The 21,751-nt window shown below is 51.2% G+C and overlaps 2 protein-coding genes across 3 annotated transcripts; one reads left to right on the forward strand and one right to left on the reverse strand.

Moving 5' to 3' along the window:
• Positions 1-31: 31 nt before the first annotated feature.
• Positions 32-6,756, forward strand: EME1 (essential meiotic structure-specific endonuclease 1). Of its 2 annotated transcripts, XM_066364542.1 has the most exons (10): positions 32-75; positions 1,596-2,389; positions 2,473-2,588; positions 3,905-4,006; positions 4,098-4,219; positions 4,426-4,552; positions 4,783-4,898; positions 5,641-5,830; positions 6,048-6,104; positions 6,211-6,756. In XM_066364542.1, the coding sequence occupies exons 2-10, from the start codon at positions 1,621-1,623 to the stop codon at positions 6,286-6,288; spliced, it is 1,677 nt and encodes a 558-aa protein (XP_066220639.1). In that variant the 5' UTR covers positions 32-75; positions 1,596-1,620; the 3' UTR covers positions 6,289-6,756. The 2 variants fall into 2 exon arrangements, with proteins under 2 accessions (XP_066220639.1, XP_066220638.1); XM_066364541.1 differs by having other exon boundaries at positions 6,048-6,756.
• Positions 6,510-21,462, reverse strand: LRRC59 (leucine rich repeat containing 59). The gene is made up of 7 exons (XM_066364543.1): positions 21,142-21,462; positions 19,403-19,462; positions 16,956-17,114; positions 16,628-16,732; positions 13,088-13,160; positions 9,874-10,047; positions 6,510-8,464 (listed from the first exon to the last, which is right to left on the reverse strand). Exons 1-7 carry the CDS (start codon positions 21,244-21,246, stop codon positions 8,220-8,222), a joined length of 921 nt encoding a protein of 306 aa, XP_066220640.1. The 5' UTR covers positions 21,247-21,462; the 3' UTR covers positions 6,510-8,219.
• Between the last annotated feature and the right edge of the window lie 289 nt (positions 21,463-21,751).

Here is a 21,751-nt window from a genome sequence, read left to right on the forward strand (position 1 = left end):
GCTTCTGCTTCCGCTGCCGGGCGATCTACTTCCGGGTCCTGCTTGGAGTTGAAAGTGTGGCGGGAGAACTTGCCGGTGAGCTAAGCGGGTGTGCATGCGGGTACGGACCGGGCGGGCAGGGCTGGGCTTCCGTCCTGAGAACTGCTCCGCAGGGGTTTGCTGGCATGGGCGTCTGCTGGCCGGGGTGTGTGGATGAACTGACGAGCGTGCCCTGCAGGGCCCGTCTGGTCTACTACCTCATTTTGCAGGAGTCTTCCGAGGCCCTGCGAGGGGACAGGGATGCGGTCCCTTCCTAGTCAGAGCTCTTACTGTGTGCCAGACACTGTACCAAGCGATGTAGAAGATGCATGGTTTCTTTTACTTCTTACAACCTTGTAAAGTAGGAACATTTTCATCATCCCTGTTTTACTAAAGAAGAAAGCAAGGCCCAGAAAGGTTACATGGCTCATCCCTCTTCACCTCCAGTGTTAGTATATATTTGCTCAAAGAGTGACTCTTGCACAGAACACAGCAATTGCACGCCTAGGTATGTATACAAGAGAATTAAAAACACAGAACTTGTACAAGAATGTTCAATGGCAGCATTATTCATAACAGCCCCAAATGGAAACAAAGCAAATATCCATCAAATAAGATAAACAAAAACGTGTCTTGTCCATACAGTGGGATATTATTCAGACATAAAAAGCAATGAAGTACTGAAACATGTTACAACATAAATGAACCTTGAGTGCCAAGAATAAGAAGCCAGCTGGTCACAAAAGACCACATATTATATGATTCCAATTTTATGAAATATCCAGAACAGGCAAAAAAGTAAATTTGTGGCTGCCAAGGGCTGGGGTGAGGGAGAAATAGACTGACTGTTTAATGGCTACGGGATTTCTTCTGGGGGTGATGAAAATATCCTGGAGTTAGATAGCACTGATGGTTGCACAACCTTGTTACTACACAAAGAACCACTGAATCGTACACTTTAAAAGGATGAATTTTATGGCATGTGAATATCTCAAAAAAATTTTTTTTAAAAAGGATGACTTTTGTCATCTCCATTTCAAATGTGAAGATTAATGTGGGGTGGAGGGCGTGACTCATGTTACTACTCCATTAACATTTTGTATTAGTAACTTCTACTTTGTTCATATCTCACCTTGACCTAGGAAGGATTTGAGGAGGGTTCCTGTTAGACTACCGGTATAGCTGTTCTGAGTTCCACGTGGAATATGTTGGGGACATGCCCTATATCTGTTTCTTTGTATCATAATTGCTCACAAAAATTAGGGGATCAGGGAACATGCAGATACTCCAGTACTTTCAGCCTTTTGTAGTACATTTTCACCCATGAAATAAAAGTTGGTTTTGCATCTCATTTGCATAATCAAACAACTTTCTTTGACTTGTTTGCTTTTCTGATGTTCATGTTTAATAAATAAAATTCAAATGCTTTTTTTTATTGCTTTATATTCATTTTGAAATATCCCCTAATATTTGTGAGCAGTATAGTTACCATATCTCTGTAAATCTTGGCCATAGAATACATCTAGTGGACTGAACTGAATGCCACAGTTTGTGTCTCATCTTTCTTTGTCTTTTAGAGAATTAATTTGATAGCACATTTTGATGGATCTAAAGAAGTCACTCTCACTGGAATCCAGCGAGAGCGACTGTGAAAAGTTACCAGTATTTGCCTTTCTGAAGAAGGAACCATCTTCAACACAAAGGGGGCAGCCTCAGGAGGAGAAGGAGATTGTGGTGGTTAGCACCTCGGATTCTGAGGCCTCCTGCCCTCCATCACCGAGGTTGCAAGATCCACCACCTGTCCCAGACACAGCTGAAACTGTCACTCACACACAGTCAGCCAGGGTGCTGAGCAGTGGAAGTGAGGATGAGGAGGAACTTACTCCCCTGGCTCAGAGGCTTACGTGTAAGTTTTTGACTTACAAGCCGCTGAGCCCTGAGGACTCTAGCTCTCCAGTTAAAAGTGGTTTGGATCATCAAAATAATAAAGAAAAATCACATGACTGGAAAAACCAGCCCTTTACAAAGATCACTGACCCTTCAGAGAGGTGTACATCAGATAATAAGGACCCTGTGATAGACCATCCATGTCATCAGCTTCCAGCCTACCACGCTGCCTGCCCTCTCCCAAGCTGCAGCCTGACAGTGTCCAAAACAAATGCTGAGGTCCCCTCACCTCAGAAGAGAACCAGGCACAATCAGAAGGTCCGGAAGAGAGGCACACACGGACGCCAGCCACGGGGACAAGCAAGCCCGAAGGAAAGCGCCCTGAGACAACCGCAGAGGAGAAAGGAGGCAGCACCGGTTGGCAGGCCCAGAGCCCCGAGGCCAGAGGAGTGCTTAAAACACCTGGTCGTGGCGCTGGATCCAGGTCCTCCTAGCGAGTCCTCACCCTGTGCTGAGTGCTTTGCTTGCTGGGCCAGCCGCTGATGGCCCCTCTTCTGTCTGTTGCAGTGCTCTTACAGAGGGAAGGAGGGGGCCAGCTCCTCGCCGCGCTGCAGTCCATGGAGTGTCGCTGTGTGGTGGAGGCGCAGGCCGTGCAGAGCAGCATCTCCTGGAGGAGAAGGGCGGTAGGCCTTTCTGGTTGTGTACCCCACCCCCACCCCCAGACATATCTGTCAAGGCCCAGCAAGAAAACAGACGCTCCACTCCACTTAGGAGAAGTGGAGGAGGATTGAATCCAGGGGCCATTCTCCAAGGTGTGGGCAGGGTACAGGGAAACTACAGGACAGTGCTGCACCTCAGGGTGACAGCAGCACTAACTCAGGGTGGCGCCACCTCGGGTACTCGCCGTTCCCAGTAATTCTCTGCTGTGCTGGGCTGCCCTATGCATTGTAGAATGTTCAGTGGCCTCCTTGGCATCCACCTTCCTCAGCTGTGACAATCAAAAATGTCTCCAGATACTGCAAATGTTCCTTTTGGGGGAAAAACCGCCCTGGTTGGGTGCCACCAGCTTATGTCTAGGCCCAGAGGGGTGAGGGGAGGAAGTGGTTCCCAGAATCCAGAAGGAGACAAATGTAGAGAGGACCACCCTGAAAGAAGCTTGACCTCCAGTCAGGGAGGGTAGCAAACCCTAGGTGACTATCAGAAGGGAGCCAAGGAAAGAAATACCCCGACTTCATTCCTCCCTCTCTCCAGTTTCCTGCTGGATTTTCCATCAGCCGCCCCTAGCCAGGGGGCGTGCGGACCTTGTGATGTGGTCTGTAGAGATCACTTTCCTTGGGCAGAGAGCAGAGCGGGGAGGGTGGGGAGTGGATCTGTGGAGCAGAGGGAAGGTAATCTGCGTGGGCTTTCTCATGCTCTAACTGGGCTTTGGGACTAGGTGGGCTTGTGCTGAATCACAGCCTCGGGGCTTTATTGCTATGACCCTGAGCAAATTATCTCATCACTCTGTGCCTCGTGTATAAAATGAGTGCCCCTGTTACGTCCCTTTCAGTCCCTCCCAGCTGTGGGGACTAAGTGACATAACCCAGCACTGAGCATAGTAGGCACAGAAAACATGTTCCCTCTCGGCCTGGGCTCCCAGGTTACTGTAGCTCCTGTACCTTCCGTGCTTATCTGCGAATCCGAAGTACTACACCCCACACTTTCAAGAGTCTATAGATGACACATTATTCTTTTTGCTCTCTTATTTGATCTCATAATTTTCTCAGCTCATTTCAATTCACTAAGGTTCCTTTCTTACCTGCTGCCTTTGAGGTGCAATATACCAAGGCTGACTAGTCTAGGTCATAGGTTATTGGTTCTTGCCATCATGACTTCATTCCAGAAGAAAAAGAACAAAGTAAAATGGGGTAGGCTCATAGGGTTGAGTTCCTTCACCCAGAGCACCTGGGGCTCGTAGCTGCTGAGCACCTGCTGACTTGCCTCCTCTGCCTGGTCCCAGGAGCTTCGGCAGGATGGAGAGGAAGGCTGGATGGAGGAGCCGATGGTCCTGGTGTTGCTTCTGGCAGAGGAGCTTGTGTTCATGATCCACAACTTCAAACAGGTGTGCGGGGCCAGAGGGTGGGCGCTGAGGCATGGGACAGGGACGGACTCTAGGGAGCGAGCATTAACGCAGCTTCTGCCCCTTCGTGCAGGGAAGTCTAGGCGGCACCGAGAAGGGAAAGGAGACACTTCGGAGCTTTGTAACCGACGTCACAGCAAAGGCAGCAGGGAAAGCTCTGTCGCTGGTGATTGTGGACCAGGAGAAATACTTCAGGTTTGGATTTGTCCTCAAGACTTAGCATCAGAAGGGGCAGCTCTTGGACCAACAGGGGTGAATGTATTCATCCCAGATCGGGGTCCCTCTGCCATCCATTGTCCCTGCCAAGCCCCGGGGGATGCTCTGGTCCAGTGTTCTTGTACCTCTTCTGCCTCAGCTCAGCCTGAAGGTGCTGCCCTTCTTGATCTCTTCTGCTGCTCCAGTGCTCCAAATCCTCTAAGGAGAAGGAAGCAGGGAGTGGCAAACCGAGAACAGACCAGGGAGAAGAGGAAACAAAGACCAGCAGAGACCAACACAGGACCCACGGTGTCCAGGGTGGACATGGAGCAGGTAAGGACGTCCTGTTGTGTGAGTCAGGCTGGGCACCTACTCTTATCTAACCTGATTTGCTATTGAGGAAGAGTGACAAGCCTGCTGGCCAGTACTCTGCCTTGACACAGGCTGGAGAGGAGGGGCCAAACAGGAGCCCAGGGGCGGGGCGCAGCTTCGTGAACCAGGAGGAGAGAACAACTTCAGACTAGTCTCGCCGCCCTTCCAGTGCTTCTGCCCTTGGGTTCTAGGCATTGGTGGATCTGCAGCTACACACACCTGCCCAGGCTCAAGTTGTGCAGAGCTGGAAGGAGCTGGCCGACCTTGCGTGTGCGTTCACAAAGGCTGTGGCCGAGGCGCCCTTCAAGTAAGTGGTGCGACAGATCCCAGCCCCGCTGCTGTGCCTTGTCCCTTACTGTGGGTCTAGTACTCAAAGATGTCCCTTTCCCCTGAACTCTGCTCTCAGTCCATTGTCTCTCAAGCTTGCAGCAGGAGCTGCCCTCATGTGGGGCATTCTGGGGACGAGCCCCAAGCCCAGCCCCTTTAAAATGTGCTGCTTTAGCTTAGGTTTGTGTCCTGCAGGGTGGCACTGCTTCAGTAGTAGGCCCGGTTACCAGGAATCGTCACAGATCAGGTCACAATGTGATAAAGTTTCATAAAATAAAGTATTCAGCCTACTTAGGTCAAAAGTGTTCATAGTCAGATATTAAAATTAATGAGACCTCAGGGACAATCTAGTCTAAGTCCCTCATTCTCTACCTGAGGGAACTTGCTCCTAGCAAGTTAGAAGAAGCAGAACTAGACCGCACATTGCCTGATAGCCAGTCCCTGGTGTTTGACCCTGTGCTCTGCTGCTCTGGTCAGTACAACCCAATGACAACATAAACAAAAGATTCTGGTACTTTCCTGGCACCTTCTCTTTTAATGAAAAGGACTGCGTGTTTTTAAGGGAATCAACAATTAGCATTGCTGGGGATCAAAAAGAGCAAGATAAAACATTGTGCCCACCTCTCACAAGGCCACTGGAGGGAGGGGTTTAAGTTCCCAGTTAGGGACAGGTGTAGGATAGTAACCAGTGACTCCTAGCTCTTCCTCTGTGCCGTGGACAGGAAACTCCGAGATCAGACCGCTTTCTCCTTCTGCCTGGAGAGTGACTGGGCCGGAGGGGCGAAGGTGGACCGTGCTGGCGGGGGACTTGCTCAGGTCTGGAGGAGGCAGATTCAGCAGCTGAACCGAGTCAGCCTGGACATGGCCAGTGCTGTCGTGGCCGCCTATCCCTCCCCACGGCTCCTGGTCCAGGTACGCTGCTCCAGGACCCTGCCTGCGCCCTGGTGCCCTGCTGGATGCCCAGGTGGCTTTCACGGGTAGCACTGGTGAAGCCAACAGCGCGGTCTGCCAAGGTCCGCGGTAACACTGGCCCGGGGGGGAGGGCAGATTCTCAGCCCAGCCCAAGCTCACCACACCATTCCCAGGTGACTGCAGATGGTGTGGGATTGATACCATTTTCCACTTTCAGGCTTATAGGCGGTGTTTCTCGGAGCAAGAACGCCAGAATCTGCTTGCAGATGTCCAGGTGCGCCGTGGGGAAGGTGTGACAGCCACCTCCCGCCGTGTTGGACCAGAGCTGTCCAGGCGTATCTACCTTCAGATGACCTCGTTGCAGCCAGATCTCTTTTTAGACAGTGTGGACTGAAGCTAGCCCTCGGGGGCCAGAGGAAAAGCTGGAGACGCCCCCCCGCACCCACCTCAGGACATGAGGACGTGAGGACACAGGAAGTGCCTGCTGGGGCACAAGCCTGGGTCAGGCCCACCACAGACGTGTTCCTGGGGGACAGTGTTTGTGAAAGTCCCTGTGAACTGGCTGAGACACTTGTATTTACCTTCACCAGCACTGTTTCTCTCCTGGCAAAGATCAACGGCTGTGCAGGAGCCCCCCCACTCCCACCCCAGCCAGCCTCAAGCACAAGGAACACAGACAGACCATTCAGACACGTATTTAATAGTTGCAGAAATCCAAAAGAACCTCACATCAAATCTTGAGATCATGGGTGAGCTGCCCTCAGCGGGTTGGCTGTGCAGGGCTGGGTGTGCCCCGCCTTCCTCTGACCCCAAGGCTGCCTCATCCAGCCAGGGGACGCTCGGGCCACTATGCCGACTTCTGTGTTCTCTCAGTCTTACACTATGTACTATGTGTTTAGTTTCAATAAAGCATTTGTACCAATGGCTCTGAAGCTTGGAGGAAGACTAAAGGAATGTGTAGTGATCCCGAGTAAGGTGTGGGTCTATGCAGCAGAGCTATCCTTGGGGATGAAAGTCCTTCCTTTCAGTATCAGGACAGTCCAGTGGCAGTCCTGTCCAGCTGGGCCACTATGGCTAAAAAAGCTGGACCCCATCCTCTTCATCTCTGAACCACAACAGGTTCTTGCTCTTCTGGGCGAGAGGCAAGGAACTTGCCATCGGGAGATTTCAGTGACTGAGCACTGTGACATGGCCAGTTCTGGTCCCTCCATTCAGCTACTGTCAAAGATAAAGGCGGCCACTGAGCAAGAAGACGCTTCCTCTAGCAGATGAGTGGCAGTCCTACCCTGACTGTGCCAGTCACCCCAGTTCCTGACCACGTTTAATGCCATGATGCTACTTGATTCCCTTCACTGCATGAGGTCTAGTTCTAGGTCTAGAATCAAACAGTTCTAAACCTCAGTCTATGACACTTGAGTTTTCAGGTCGCCTCTGAGGTATTTAGTCACACCAGTTACTAACAGCTGTCACAGGCAGTGTGGCTTTGCAAGGGTCTGCCTTCTTATTTACTGACAATCAGGGAGTTAATGCTTTAAAATCAAGGCATTTTATGGAAGCCACACAAGTAGGGGCAGGACTCCACAGGAGCTGCCCAAGGCCCTCATGGCTGAGATTTCTATTTGTGGATCATGAATCTGTCCACGTGAAAGAGCCCAGACTCTGGCTGAGAGAATTAATTCTGGTGTGAGATCTGTTGTCTCAGGACATCATAAGTAAAGCAAAATGATGAGAAAGAAAGGATACTGGAGTGGGAGTCCAGCTCTCAGACTAGCTGGGAGACTAAGCAAGTCACAGAAGACCTCAAGTTCCTTATCTGCAAGTGTTCTATTGGACTGGACAGTCCTGAAGTCCCTTTCTGAGCCTGAGATTCTCTAGTCATTAAAATGTCTGAATGCCTGAGGTCCTTAAGAAAATAGGTATGCCCCTTGCCTCCAATTTAGGCTAGATTTGTTGAGTATGGTGTACCACTAGTCCCCAATAACAACCTACTGCCTCCTGATCTGCCCTGGTTACCTAGGAGGAATGAAAGAAAGGGTGTGTGACATACAAAAGTATAAATGTAGTGACAGCTGACCATTTAGTAGACACGAGCCTTGCCTTTACACAGCTTTGTAGAACTAGAAAAGGCTCTGTTTTTTCCTCTCCCCACCCCCAAGCCTATTCCTTTAGGCATGCAGGTTTCTTCCTCTCCCCACCTTCCACTTCTTATTCCACCAGGGAACCCTAAGGAACAAAGAAGTCCTACAGAGAGGAGGTCTCAAGTACCAATCAACAGCCATTTAACGATGGCAGGTAGGTCTGACGCTAAAAAGAGGTTGTGTCCACCAGAACCCAATTCCATAGGAATCCAAGCTCCAAGGCTGGGAGGCAGCAGGTGTTGAGGACAAGCTCACTGCTGAGGATCGGTCTGCAGGACCCACTGGAGGATGTGGTGGCTGCGCAGACCCCGGACCGCGTTGTCGTAGATGGCGTTCACGCTGGTGCAGAGGGGCTGCTGCTGCAGCTCCGTCACACGGCACACCACCAGCCCGCCGGCCACGCACACGAGCAGCAGCAGCAGCAGCTTCAGCACAGCCCAGGACCGGGTGTGCTTCCGCGGAGGCGGCTTACGGGGCCGAGAGCCGGACTTGGACTCTAGAGGGACAAAGCCACAGTAGACAAAAAAGTTCGGTCACTTTGAGGAGACCCACACTACCAACCAATGCCACTCTTGTCTACGCAGATCTACACACACCCCTCCTCATAATGAAAACGCCCCAAGCCTGAAGAGAAAACTGATTTAAGAACATCTGAGCTCTCAAAAACTTTGCAGAGACTGAAATATAAACGCCTTCTCCTTGGTTCTCAAGGGAGGACATTCAGAACTGGAACTCATTCTGGACACCTCACGCGGTGTATCCAGTCCCCAAGGTCCTGAGTTCTGGATAACATGGCGATGATCCAGGCCCTGGGATCGGGGGCAGGGCTTATCAGGAGGTATGGCTACAGTGCTGCCCACTTGCGGAAACACTTGAGATTTACTAATATTGTTATTATACAGTATAAGATGCACATAAAAAGAACACCTGGAAGGTTACACACCATATTGTTAACAGTGATTACTGCTGGGAATGGGGAATTATAAGTGATTGCCATTTTCTGATATATAGAAGACTTTTCTAAATTCTCTGCAGTGAACACATATATTACATTTACAATTAGAAAAAAATGATTTTGAGATATTTAGGCAAAATTTTTGAAAAACCTGACTGAGCACCCACATGGCCAAGAATTCATGATCCTGTCACATAGATTTTCTCACTTACTCTATCACTTCTCTGTAAGGAGGTAAGACCCTGATTTTACACAAGGAAATAGCTGGTGAGGTTAGGAGACACTCAATGCTCAACGCCAGTGAGGGCAGCAGGGACAGGGCCCCCGGCCTCCCCCTCCCCCGGAGCTCCTCCTTCCGGTGCCTCTGCTTCGGGGCCCCCTTTGGCCCAGAGTATACAGTCCTCCCGGTACATGGAGCCACACACACTGCTACACAAACCCAACTGGACACATTCAGGCAAACACAACATGTTTGTTATATACAACATGGCTCCCTGAACACAGGCCAAGTGATTCCCCTGGTGTTCAAGCAAAAAGACAGTGATCTGTTCCAACTTGAAGAGAAAACCGCAGGCGGTGCTGGCCTCAGTGAGCGCACCGTGCACTCCGAACACCAGTGTATCGCAGATGCTGTGAGGGACTTCTAAGGATCACGTGACCACATGTGACCTTCACCTTTCTCATTGATTTTAGAATCTAACTTACAAAAAGTGCAGCTCCCTGTTCTGGTAATGCTCTCGGCTACATTGGACCCAAACAGCCCACGTGGCTCCGGGGAAACCAGCCAGCTGGGCCCTCGCTCCCTGGAGAGTCCCGCATTCCTCCTAAGCAGACCTCCGGCATTCTCCTGGGCTGCAGTTTGCAAGCTCGCTCGCTCGCTCGCCCGTGCCTGCACACGCGCAAGCCTCCCCACTGCGCCTGCCCGAGCCTTACAACCGAGGGAGACTTACTCGGGGCCTGATTTGTTTCCTTCTTCGGTTTCCTCTCCTGCTCCCGCTTGGAGGCTTTGAGGGCGTCGTACTCCTTTCTCCGGCGCTCCTTCTCCTCCGCCTTCTCCCGCTTCCGCACCTCCCGCTCCTGGGCCTCCTTGGCTCGCTGCTTGGCCTCACGCTTCTTCTCAGCCTCTGCAAGAAAGTGCACCTCAAAATGGCTTCTCTCCCCACACCATCCAGTGTGCTTTCCTGAGTGATTAGAAGTATGGATTCAGGCCCTGGCTGGTTGGCTCAGTGGTAGAGCGTCAGCCTGGCATATGGATGTCCCGGGTTCGATTCCCAGTCAGGGCACACAGGAGAAGTGCCCATCTGCTTCTCCACCCCTCCCACTTCTCTCTCTCTTCCCCTCCTGCAGCCATGTTATGAACACATCTGCCCGGCGCTGAGGATGGCTCCGTGGAGCGTGCACCTCAGGCACTAAAAGTAGCTCAGTTGAGAGCATGGCCCCAGATGGGCAGAGCATCAACCCCAGACGGGGGGTCGCCAGGTGGATCCCGGCTGGTACACATGCAGCAGTCTATTTCCCCTCCTCTCACTTGGAAAAGAAGAAAAAAATTTTAAAAAAATTTTAATTTAAAAATAAAAACGAAAGTATGGATTCAGTCCTGGTTGGTTGGTTCAGTCGGTTAAATGTCATCCCCAAATGCCAAGATTGTGAGTTCGATCCCCAGTCAGGTCACATGCGGGAAGCAACCAATGAATGTACAATGAAGTAGAACAAATGGGTGCTTCCCGCTTTCTCCCTCTCCCCCTTCTCGCTCTGTCTCTAAAATCAATCAATAAAAAAAGGTTTTTAAGTACAGATTCAGCCTCCCTTTCCCTATGCCACGAGTCACACATAACATGTAAAAGAAAACAGCTGTCTCGGGCTTCGCCACAATATCAGATGCTCTCAGGCTCTGCTGAATGGACTCATTAGGGGTTTCTAGCCACAGGCTACAGAGGTTAGAGGTAACTAGTGGGCATGAGGAAGGTGTGGGATGAGGGGTCCAGTGCTCCCCCCAAATAAGGTACTGATGCAGAAACACAGCAATGGAGAGCTTCATACAACTCAGCTCTGAGGACAGACAATGGAGGTGCTCCGGCTTCCTAGCTCCCCAAGCTGCAGAAAGGAGTGTGGCTTGAGAAGGACAAGAAGAGACAGTGAGCGCTCAGGTTCAAAGTCAGACACGATGGAAATGTTCTCCTGAAAAAACGAGACTAATAGTGTGTCATGTCTAGACTTAACTCATTCTGATTTACTTCCCAGCTCAAGGATGTTTACATGCAGTACCCAACTTATAAATTAGGGGTCTAAATATGCATTGCCAAATTAATGATTTGGAAATCTAAAGTATATTTTTCCAAAGCCAGAATGCCACAAGGGGTGGCAAAATGTCCTCTAAGGGCATAAAAACCTATTTGAACCACCATGCAGCTAAATAGCAGCACTATAAGTACTGTAGCTTTCCATCGCTTCTCTATGAACAAACAAGCTCCAAGTTCCAGCTGGGCACTGAGAATGCCAAGAACAGGACACTCGGCCTCCAGAGACCATGTGCCGTCAAGAAATGAAAGCAACGGTGGTCAGAGTAAGCACGGCATCACAGTAGCCATGTACGTCCACGGGAGCTTTGATCTCAGGAGCTGCCTGCAACCGGTGCCACGCACGTCCCTCCTCTAACCACAGGAGTCCTCCGGTCAGGGCTCTGGAGCCAGCCAGCCAGGCGGCACAGCCCTGTGAGCCAGGCCTCGTTCTAAGTGCTCGAGACACAGCAGGGAGGACAAGCCAGGTTCTAGTGCCCAAGTCATCTTTCTTTTTTTTTTTTTTTTGTATTTTTCCAAAGTTGGAAATGGGGAGGCAGACAGACAGACTCCCACATGCGCCCGACCGGGATCCACCCGGCATGCTCACCAGGGGGCGATGCTCTGCCCATCTTGGGGCGTCGCTCTGCTGCAATCAGAGCTATTCTAGCACCTGAGGCAGAGGCCATGGAGCCATCCTCAGCGCCCGGGCAAACTGTGCTCCAATGGACCCTGGCTGCAGGAGGGGAAGAGAGAGACAGAGAGGAAGGAGAGGGGGAGGGGTGGAGAAGCAGATGGGCACTTCTCCTGTGTGCCCTGGCCGGGAATCGAACCCCAGACTCCTGCACGCCAGGCCGACGCTCTACCACTGAGCCAACTGGCCAGGGGCCAAGTCATCTACTTTCTAGAGAATGAGACACACGACCCACAAGTGAACAGATAGTAAAAATCACAGTCCTGTGTGGCACGAAGGAAGTAATTGAGGGTGTGGAGAATGACAGGAGGGAGGGCTCGTCTGGTTTGGGGGGCTGGGAAAGGGTTGAGGTTAATCTAAGGCAACATTGGAGCAGAGACGTGAGGGATTACAGGAAACCACCAGCCGTGGAAAGATCTGAGGGAAAGGAAACCAAACAAAGCCCGAAGGCGAGACTGCGCCCGGAGTGTCCCAGCGACAGCAGAGGTCTGTGTGGCTGAGGTTAACTGCGTCTGTGTGTGTGTGGAGCAAGGCCGGAGATGCAAGGGCTGTGGTGGGCCTTATCGGGCATCTTACTGAGCTTGAATTTCATTCTAAGTTGAACTGGGAGCCATTAGAGGGTTTTCAGCGAATAGCAGCCTAATTGATTTGTGTGAAAAAGATCTCTCTGGCTGCTGCAAGGGCAATGTCTTTGCAGAGAAGGCACAAGCATGGAGACAGGACGTCAGGGTAGGAGGCACTCGAGCAGTCCACAGAATGGCGGCCTGATCACGGTGGTGGCACTCAAGGTGGAGAAACAGTCACACGCGGGACGTGCTGACAGACCGGATACAGGAGGAACAGAAGAAAGGAACCACGGACAGCTCTCCAATTTCTGGCTTGAACGATGCAGGGATGGTGAATTTCTATTCTGGGGGACACTGTGAGGGGCTAAAGGTGACCTGTTTTAGCCATGTTTAATTTGAGACGCCTATTAATCCTCCAAGCAGACCGGCAGACGGCAGTTGGACCTGATTTTGGAGCTCAGTGGAGAAACCAGGACTGGAGGGAGACGCGTCACAGAGAGATGGAGCTATCTGCCACCTCACTGTGCCCCACTGCTCTGCATGAGTCCCCTCTGGGTTCAGCTCCTGAAGCAGAACCAGCTGCTGGGATCGGGACCCAGAGATGACTAGAGGAGGGCTGGCCACCTACCTCGTTCTACTTCCAGCCGCCGCTGCTTCTCTCGCTCCTGATCCGCCTGCACGGCCTTCATGTGCTGCAGCACCTGCAGAGGCAGAGGGGGCGCTCAACTGCGCGCGGGCTCTGCGGCTCCACGTCCGCTCAGAGGAAGTCTCAAAGACTGCTCTCCTCGGCCCTGGAGGCAGGCCTGTCTCCTAACCTAGTGCCGGTCCTTGGAGAAGAGTCTATGAGCCCAGTTCACTGTGGGCCCAGTTCACTATAGCTGTCAGGAAGACAGTGTGAACACAATGACAACTGGATCTGAAAAACCCTGCCATTTATAGTCTCTGATGTGCAGCAACTCTGACGAGCAGCGACAGCGGTGTCTTCCCCAAGACACTGTCCTGACTCTCTTCTTTGGCCTCCCCCCCAGTCCTGGGGCGGTCTCTTACCTAGCTCAGCTCTAAGGCTGTGAGTTCCTAAGTGTAGGAACTAGGATCCTGTCTGCAGCAAGCACAGAGCTTAGCTACTTAATTACAGGCACTCAGCACACGTTTGATGAACAGGTGACTTGATTCCCATTTCAAAAGGAAGAACACCGAGACTCTGAGAGGGTGCTCCGCCCACGTCTCAGGGCTCACAGCAGCACAGCTGGGACGGCAGTGGCGGGTCTTCTGAGTTCCCAGAGCAGAGCCTGCTCCTCTGAACTCCCAGAGCAGAGCCTGCTCCGCTCCCTCACCCAGGGGCGAGAGTCTAGCAGAAAGGGAAGGAGCCATTCTGCCCCAACACGACACGACCCACTGGTGCCCTGAGCCCTGTGACCCCTCACCAACACAGGCCTGGCTGACCTCTCACTGACACCCCCTCAGAGATTTGGTGCCCTGAGCCCTGTGAACCCTCACCAACACAGGCACGGCTGACCTCTCACTGACACCCCCTCAGAGATTCTCCCCATACACATGGTCAGGGGAGGAGGTAAATGACTTTTTTTTTTTTAAGTTTGTTTGTATTTTTTAGAAGCTAAAATTCCTTGGATGTAGGGGACAGAGTGCAAGCTTGGAGCCCAACACAATCTTGACTCTACCAGTTACTTAGTAACAGTGTGAGTTTAGCCAGTGACTTAACCTTTCTGAGCTGATTTTCTCATCTGGAAAACAGAAATAAGACTTCTCTGGCCTGCTACATAAACTTGTACTAGCTGTTTAACATAGCCCCTGGCATTATATGTGCTTAATAAATACTGCAGCTTTTTTTACTTCATCTTCTTGACTGCATTCATAAGAAAAGAGAGGAAGCCGTGGCGAGATGGCTCAGTTGGGGCATCGTCCCAATGCACAGAGGTTGCCAGTTTGGTCCCCAGCCAGGTACATACAGGGACAAACTGAGGTTCCCCTCTCTCTCTCCCTTCTTCTCACTCTGTAAGTCGATAGCAAACTGTCTGTTTCACTACTGCACCAGACACCCTACAGGACAGACAGGTATTCAAATGTAGTTATTTTACTTTGTGGACACTTCAGACACGCACATGCCCATCATGAGAGGGCTCAGGGTCTGGCCTGCAAAAGCAGCTCCCTCCAAGAGCATGGTTTGAAGCCACAAGGAACCCTGTCCCGTGTAACTCAGGAGTCAAACCCCTCCGAAGGGTATCAAGCTTCCTAAAATTTGGCTTCTCAACGAGGTGTTACAGGATCTGGAGAAAGGTAAAGCATGACGGACACAGGTAGCCCAAGTTCAAAGTTCCTATGTCACTTCACTCTGAACTCTGAATTCTAAATAAGCACCAACCATTCTGTTGGTTTTAAGGACTGTACAGCTGGCTAAATAAAGATCTGGGAGGTTAGAAAGATGTCCTTTTACCTCTATATCAGGAGTTAATTATACAAAAACACAGCAAGTTCAGAACTGGAAGACTCCTCTAGCCTAGACTGTGAGCCTCTAGAGAGCAGATCTGGCAACCTGTCCTAGTCCACAGCATACAGTAAGCGCCTGATGAATACTGTTGAACTAACAAGTTAGTTTTAGAAGGGCTTTACTATGTTCCGAGCCGATCAGTTACTATGACTAACCTATGCACCCAGGAGGTGAGACCTAAACTAACTCCTGGAGACAAGTGAGCTCATTCTGCCGCACCTGCAGTGCCTAGAGGTGTGCTGCAGGGCCGCCCAGGGCGCAGTGCTGGGAACACGGCCTCAGTTACCAGCTCCACAATGCACTGAGCTACCAGAGCTTGGTCAGGACGTATGCATACACCAAAGACCTTTGCACTCAATAAAAATTATTTTTATGGGTCACAAAGCTGTAGCCAGGGGTCTCCAAACTTTTTACACAGGGGGCCAGTTCACTGTCCCTCAGACCCTTGGAGGGCTGCCAAATACAGTGGTCCTCTCACTGACCACCAATGAAAGAGGTGCCCCTTCCAGAAGTGCAGTGGGGGCTGGATAAATGGCCTCAGGGGGCCGTATTGCGGCCCGCGGGCTGTAGTTTGGGGACGCCTGCTAGACGATCAGCAATTTCATAAGGCTCAATGTATTATTTGTTGAACGAATAAATGGACCAATAAAAGGCACGTGCACAATGAGGTGTCTTGTGTCAGACATGTGAATACCTACTTCCCAGGGTTAGGAGGACAATGAGATGAAACACAAAGCAATGTAGGACAAAGGGAGAAGAATCAACGGTAGCTACTACTGGTCTTTGAAACAAACATCACTCCTAAAGCACCCTGTTTTCAAATCACGGTTCTACTGATCACCTGCACTGTTCTCAGCTAAGAGCTAACTATTGCCTTGGCTACTTGGTTGCCTTAACTTTATTGTTGGTTTCTTGTACCAATGGATGATACAGATGATGGAACTATCTAAGAAACCCTGAGCTAATGACAGAAAAAGAAAGGCCATTCTTCTTGAGAGTCATACAGAGCCCCACCATACACACATTTCACCCACATTAATTCTAGCATTCAAAGTTAAGTCCTTTCTGTTCACCATGCCCCCTAAACATAGCCAGAGTCATCTGGTGCTCAGCTGAAGCCGCAGCACACTGTTCTAAAGCTGGGGCGGAAAGAATGGCCACAGTTGGGAGCTGCTGCGAGATGGGTACAGCACTGTTCTGCAAGAGACGTGCGAGCCGCTTCCCGGTTATTGGCTCTGTCTGCCTTCCATGCTGCCGCGACTAAAATCGAATGCCAGATCTCTAAAGGATACATGTCTGTTAATAGCTATAAAACTCACAAATATTAACGCCTTTATATTATCAAAATTCCTACAACAACTATGCCTCAGAAAAGCCACAGCCCTTCACCCGTCCCATTTAAACAACAGTTGACTGAAATGTTGGATCATGGAAGGTTCTAGTTTCTTAAGATTGGAAGTTCTGCAATAAAGCACTGTTCTACTTGTACAGAAACAGAAACAAACGTCTCTTTGCTGACCAAGTTCATGGGAGACATATGTCACCGAGACTTTGGCACTTTAATCAGTACAAGGTATGGGTGTCCTGGGTGGGAAAACGGGCAGAGGCAGAAGCAAGTCCCAGGACAGCGCGTGAAGGACGCCCGGGGAGCTTCATGCTTACCTTGTTGGCACACTGCTTACACTGCTTCTCGTCCAGGCAATCCCCGGCCACTTTGGCCAGGACAGGATCCAGGGGGTTATCCTTCAGGTCCAGCCACTTCAGACTCTACAGAGATGGGCAGAGAGGCTGGCTAAGCCTGAGTTCACAGACAGAGCCCCGCCAGGTGGAACAAAGTGAGTAGGGAGAGAGCCCCTCTGCGTCCCAGCTGTGGGGTGAGCCACAAGGCAGGATCTGTTTCGGTCAGCCTTTCTCTAAGACATGCTCCATGAGTCTCTGGGCCCTTTGCCACACTTGACCATGAAGCACTGAACTGTTCAGGAACTGTTACCTTGAGCTGAGCAAAGCTGACAGGCAGGGTGACCAGTCTGTTGTTGAGGAGGTCCAGGTGCTGGAGGTTGACCAGACGGCCAAAGTCAGCTGGTAGTTGCTGCAGTTTGTTCTTGCTCAGATCCAGCTTCACCAGGTGTGTGAGGCCACAGAAATCCGACTAGGACCCAAAGACACAACACCTAAGCCTGGGCTCACGCACTTTGATGGAACAGTCCACGAGGCCCCAAGTCAGAGGCCCCAATGTGTAAACCCCAACTCCACCTTTTACCAGCTATTCCACATCAAATAAAAATGGCCACAGCATGCATCATCACTCCTGGCGCTGCAGTGAGATGTGCACGCAAAAGGGCTGAGCACAAATATGGGCACAAAATAAGTGCGGTCCCTCTGCCTCAGTTCTCCCTCTAACCCAGGGGTCTCAAACTCGCGGCCCGCCGAACAATTTTGTGCGGCCCGCAGACTAATCCACGAAGTTCAAAATATTTTGGATAAAATTAAGTAAGCCTAGGGGTCTACTTGTATTTGCCGAACGGCTGTGATCTTGCTCTGCGGCCTACGTGCTGAGTTGAGTTTGAGACCCCTGCTTTAACTTATCCTCTCCACTGTTCCTGGGTGGACTGGGGACCCATTCTCTTCTCCTACACTTGAATACCCAGTGTTATTCTTATTTCTGTAGCACCTAGCACAGTCCTTAGCACAGGTGGCCCATAAGCGTTCTTTACTGACAGAAGGGGCTGAACCTACCCTCCCCATATCCTGGCTCTTCTTCAGCACAGTTCAAAACATCCCTCTTAAAGCCTTTGCTCAGCACTAATCTGAAGTGATGCTCCAACCTCAGCTAATGAGGCACTATTCGTGTTCTCTGGGGACATGGGGATCCAGACCAGGAGACCTGCACTGCAGAGAAAGGGAGGACTACTGAATTCCGACTGAAAAGCACACTTAGGAGTGCTGAGTGACCATCTAACAGAGTGCACAGCAGGCATCAGGCTGCAGCGAATTGCTGCCCTTCTTTAATTAGCACAAAAGACTACCTATAAGAAGTGGGATCTCAGTGCCACTTTTCACTGTTAGAAATGGTTCTTGGCCTGACCCGTGGTGGCGCAGTGGATAAAGTGTCGACCTGGAAATGCTGAGGTCGCTGGTTTGAAACCCTGGGCTTGCCTGGTCAAGGCACATATGGGAGTTGATGCTTCCAGCTCCTCCCCCCTTCTCTCTCTCTCCTCTCTCTCTCTCGCCCTCTCTCTCTCTCTCCTCTCTAAAAATGAATAAATAAATTTTAAAAAAATTAAAAAAAAAAAAAGAAATGGTTCTTGATGAGCTACAGGACGATGCTACACACAGCGAGTGAGACCCAGGCAAATACCGAGAGGGGAATGGACTAATGACTAGTGAGGAAACTGCCAATTTCTGAGACTTGATTTCTGAGCCAGAGCCCAAAAGAGAATGGCAGGAGCGACTAGACCAGGGTAATGGATGGGAAAGGCAACAATGACAAGAAACTTAGGCCTAAGTATAAAGAGGCACTGCTGTGGAGAAGAGAACAGCTGCTACCCCGGAGAGGTTGAATGGATGACTCCAGCATCTACACAGGTGGAGCAAAAGAATTGATACAAGAAAAAAACAAAAGGATTTGACTATAGATTGGATGTGCTGAACAAAAAAGTATCTCAAGCAATTAAAGATTGAAAGGATAATGACACACTAGTCCCAGAAAACCATACTTCTTCCTGTTCCCTGTTAAGTGATACACAAGGAGGCTGTTCATAAAGAGCTCTCTCCCTGAAATGCAGAGCACTCTGCCTGACGGGTGGTGGCTCAGTGTACAGAGCGCTGACCTGGGACACGGCATCCCAGGCTCAGAACCCTGAGGTCACTGGCTTGAGTGCGGGGTCACTGACTTGAAGCCCAAGGTTGCTGGCTTGAGCAATGGGTCAATGGCTTGGCTGGAGCTCCCCTGCCAAGGCACATATGAGAAAGCAATCAGTGAACACCTAAAGTGACACAACTATTAGTTGATGCTTCTCATCTCTTCCTTCCTGTATCTCCCTCTCTCTCTCGCTAAAAACAAACAAACAAATGTAGGGCAATTTACAAAGGTCTCCAGCCTCTTCTATGCAATAGGGAGGTAAACTATTTTTCAAAGTAATAAAATATGGCAAAAAAAAAGAGATGAACCCAATAAACTGACTCAGCCAGCATCCCGTTGTTGACTTTAGTTTTCTCTGGCCTGATTTTCCCACTATTCTAGAGAACAAGGCTCCTCCTACCTTGCTTCCCTTCCCACTGAGATGAGCCACCCCACTCCGCCCCCAACGCACTCAGATTTAGTTGAAGCCTGCCTGCAGGCCTATCCTAAAATTACGCCTTATGACACAACTCCCCCAAACCGAAAGACGAAGCATCAGGGCTCTAGAAGAAATCGTGCTCGCTTGCCAATCTTACCGGTAGAGTAGTCAGTTTATTGCAGGACAGATCCAGTATGGTGGCCTTTGGAAGGGCGGCCTAGGAAAGGGAATGAGGACAAAACGTCAAATCAACACATGGAATGATTCAGTGACATCTGGTAAGGAAGCATTACCAGTTCCCATGGTTAGGAAAGGCACTGAAGTATAACAACGTTCCCAGGGACAGGAGAGGGAAAGTGAGCCAGTCAACCCCAACCTAAGGAACAATGCAAAGAACAGGGGCTTGGCTGTGGAACAGCCACGAGAGGAACACAGATTCTAAGAAACTCTTAAATACTAGCACTTCTAATTATTTCCGGTAGCACCCTTCCTGATTAGATGTCAGGGCAGGGACTTGTCTAATATAGATATGCAATTTCCATAATCTCTAGTTCAGGCCTTCCTGGCACTCAACATGCATACTGGTTGATTCACGACTGAATGAGTCAATGAGTGAATATCAAAGTGAAAACAAGGCCCTCATGGCCCATCTCCATTTTCCCTGGTGTTCAGGACTGGAGGCTCAGTAGAGCTGCCCCTGCCTTCTCCCTAGGGGCAATGCTGCGCTGACCAGATGCCTGGAGTAATCGGTTTCAAATAGCAGTCCCAGGGGCAGGTGGAAACAAGGCTGGCCATCTTCCTGGGGTGGGGAAGAAGCCAAACACTGTTTAGAACCCTAGGCCAACCTATACTTTCCAAATGTCAGAAAGCCCCAAGAATAAAGTTTGCCCACCTAAAAAAGTTTTCGATATTACAGTGTGAAGAAAGCCATGAAAATAGCTACAAGGGTCAGCATTTGCTACCTGCCAAATACATATTTCACCTTAGAGTGTTAACTGAACCCCTGCAACCTCTATGAAATGGGAACTATAATCACCATTCCATAAGTGAGGAAATCTAGGCATAAAAGTTAATTAGCTTGCCAAGGGCACTCAGCTATTAAGCTATTGAATTGACATGTTAACTGGCCATCCTGTGCTGACCTCTATACTCCACAGCCAAGGCGGAGGGAAGACCGGATCAAGTGCCAAAGGCAGTGAGAAAAGTCTACCTCATCCCAAGTGAAGCCAGCGAGGAGGGCACAGGTAGGGAACCAGGTGGGAAAAGCAAGGCTGAACAGCTCACTCCACTTTGACAACTAGTTGTGTCATCTCCCAGGGAGGGGCCTCAGGCCTGTTTCCTGGGTGGGAGTGTGGGAGTAGGGGCCTGGAGAGATGGGGCCCGGCAGCGCGGGGTTCTGGTCCGTTTCAGCCCAGCAGGCAAGAGACCTTGCCAACAGTGAGACCTCCCGTTCTTCACGGAAGTACGACTCGGGGCTGGGGCGGCCAGCTGGGGTTGCCGACTTCCTAGGAAAGCCCGGTTCTGGACCACACCCCGGCTTACCCCGAGGCCTATGTTTGAACCTAGTCATTCATTCATTTGTTCATTCATTCTCCCAATACATCGAGCAACCGCTCTGTGGGCGCCCACCTGGGGCCGGAGGGGCAGATGCACTCCTGACCTGTCCAAAGCCCAAGGCCAGATAAGCAGCCCCCTCCCCACCCCCATCTTCTGGAACTGCGCCAAAGTGACACGTGTACATCCGAGGAAGGCGGACGCCGCCTCCCCGGGGGGCTCAGTCCCACTCTCCCCACCTGATTTTAAGACGTGAAAACGGAAGCATAGGAAAGGAGGCGGCCCACGCAAAGGCCAGCACCAGGCCTGGGTGGACGCCTGGCCTCGCGCGACTGTACTAACCAGCTCCTTGACCGGGACCTCGTTCAGGTCGCTGAGGCTCAGGTCCAGCTCGTTGCCGTCCAGCTTGTCGCGGAGGTTCCCGCCCTTGCTACCGGCCTTGGTCATGGTGACGCCGGCTGAGCGGGTCCCGGCTCCGGGGCTCCGACCCGCAGGGAGATGCCTGAGAAGCCGTACGTCGGCTCAGCGGACTCGCATCCAACCGACAATGTCGCCTGCGTCCTCGGCCGCCCGTCTGCCCGCCGGCCGCACTCTGATCCCCTCGCCCCGCTCCCACCGGTGCCGTCGCGACGACGACCACTTCCGTGTCCACGTCACCTTCCGCGGCCACTGAGACGGGTGGGCCAGAATGTCCCTAGCAGTTGCGGGAGCGCCCTCTGGCGCCTAGAACAGTGCACTGCAGACGTCACCAGCACCAGAGGGGTGGGGTTCCAGGCTCCGAGCTGGGTCGCGAGACGCGGCAGCTGCGTTCCCTAGGGTGACTTGGGGCACGCCTGCGGGCATCGTCGCTGACCACGCGAGGAGGCGAAACGGCACGGGAATGGGGGCCAGAAGACCAGGGCTACATCCAAAACTGACTTTATGAGATCACCCCCATTCCCCTGGATTAGGA

Source organism: Saccopteryx leptura, chromosome 2 (assembly GCF_036850995.1).
Source record: "Saccopteryx leptura isolate mSacLep1 chromosome 2, mSacLep1_pri_phased_curated, whole genome shotgun sequence".
In the NCBI taxonomy this organism is placed as follows: Eukaryota; Metazoa; Chordata; class Mammalia; order Chiroptera; family Emballonuridae; genus Saccopteryx; species Saccopteryx leptura.

Excerpts from the sequence above, each read along its gene's own strand:
- EME1 (XM_066364541.1), top strand. The coding sequence starts at position 1,621 with ATGGATCTAAAGAAGTCACTCTCACTGGAATCCAGCGAGAGCGACTGT. Across the intron at positions 4,220-4,425 it reads GACCAGGAGAAATACTTCAG|TGCTCCAAATCCTCTAAGGA; the intron begins GTTTGGATTTGT and ends CTGCTGCTCCAG. Across the intron at positions 5,831-6,047 it reads CCCCACGGCTCCTGGTCCAG|GCTTATAGGCGGTGTTTCTC; the intron begins GTACGCTGCTCC and ends TTCCACTTTCAG.
- LRRC59 (XM_066364543.1), bottom strand. The coding sequence starts at position 21,246 with ATGACCAAGGCCGGTAGCAAGGGCGGGAACCTCCGCGACAAGCTGGAC. Across the intron at positions 13,161-16,627 it reads GTAAGCAGTGTGCCAACAAG|GTGCTGCAGCACATGAAGGC; the intron begins GTAAGCATGAAG and ends CTGCCTCTGCAG. Across the intron at positions 10,048-13,087 it reads GCGGCTGGAAGTAGAACGAG|AGGCTGAGAAGAAGCGTGAG; the intron begins GTAGGTGGCCAG and ends ACTTTCTTGCAG.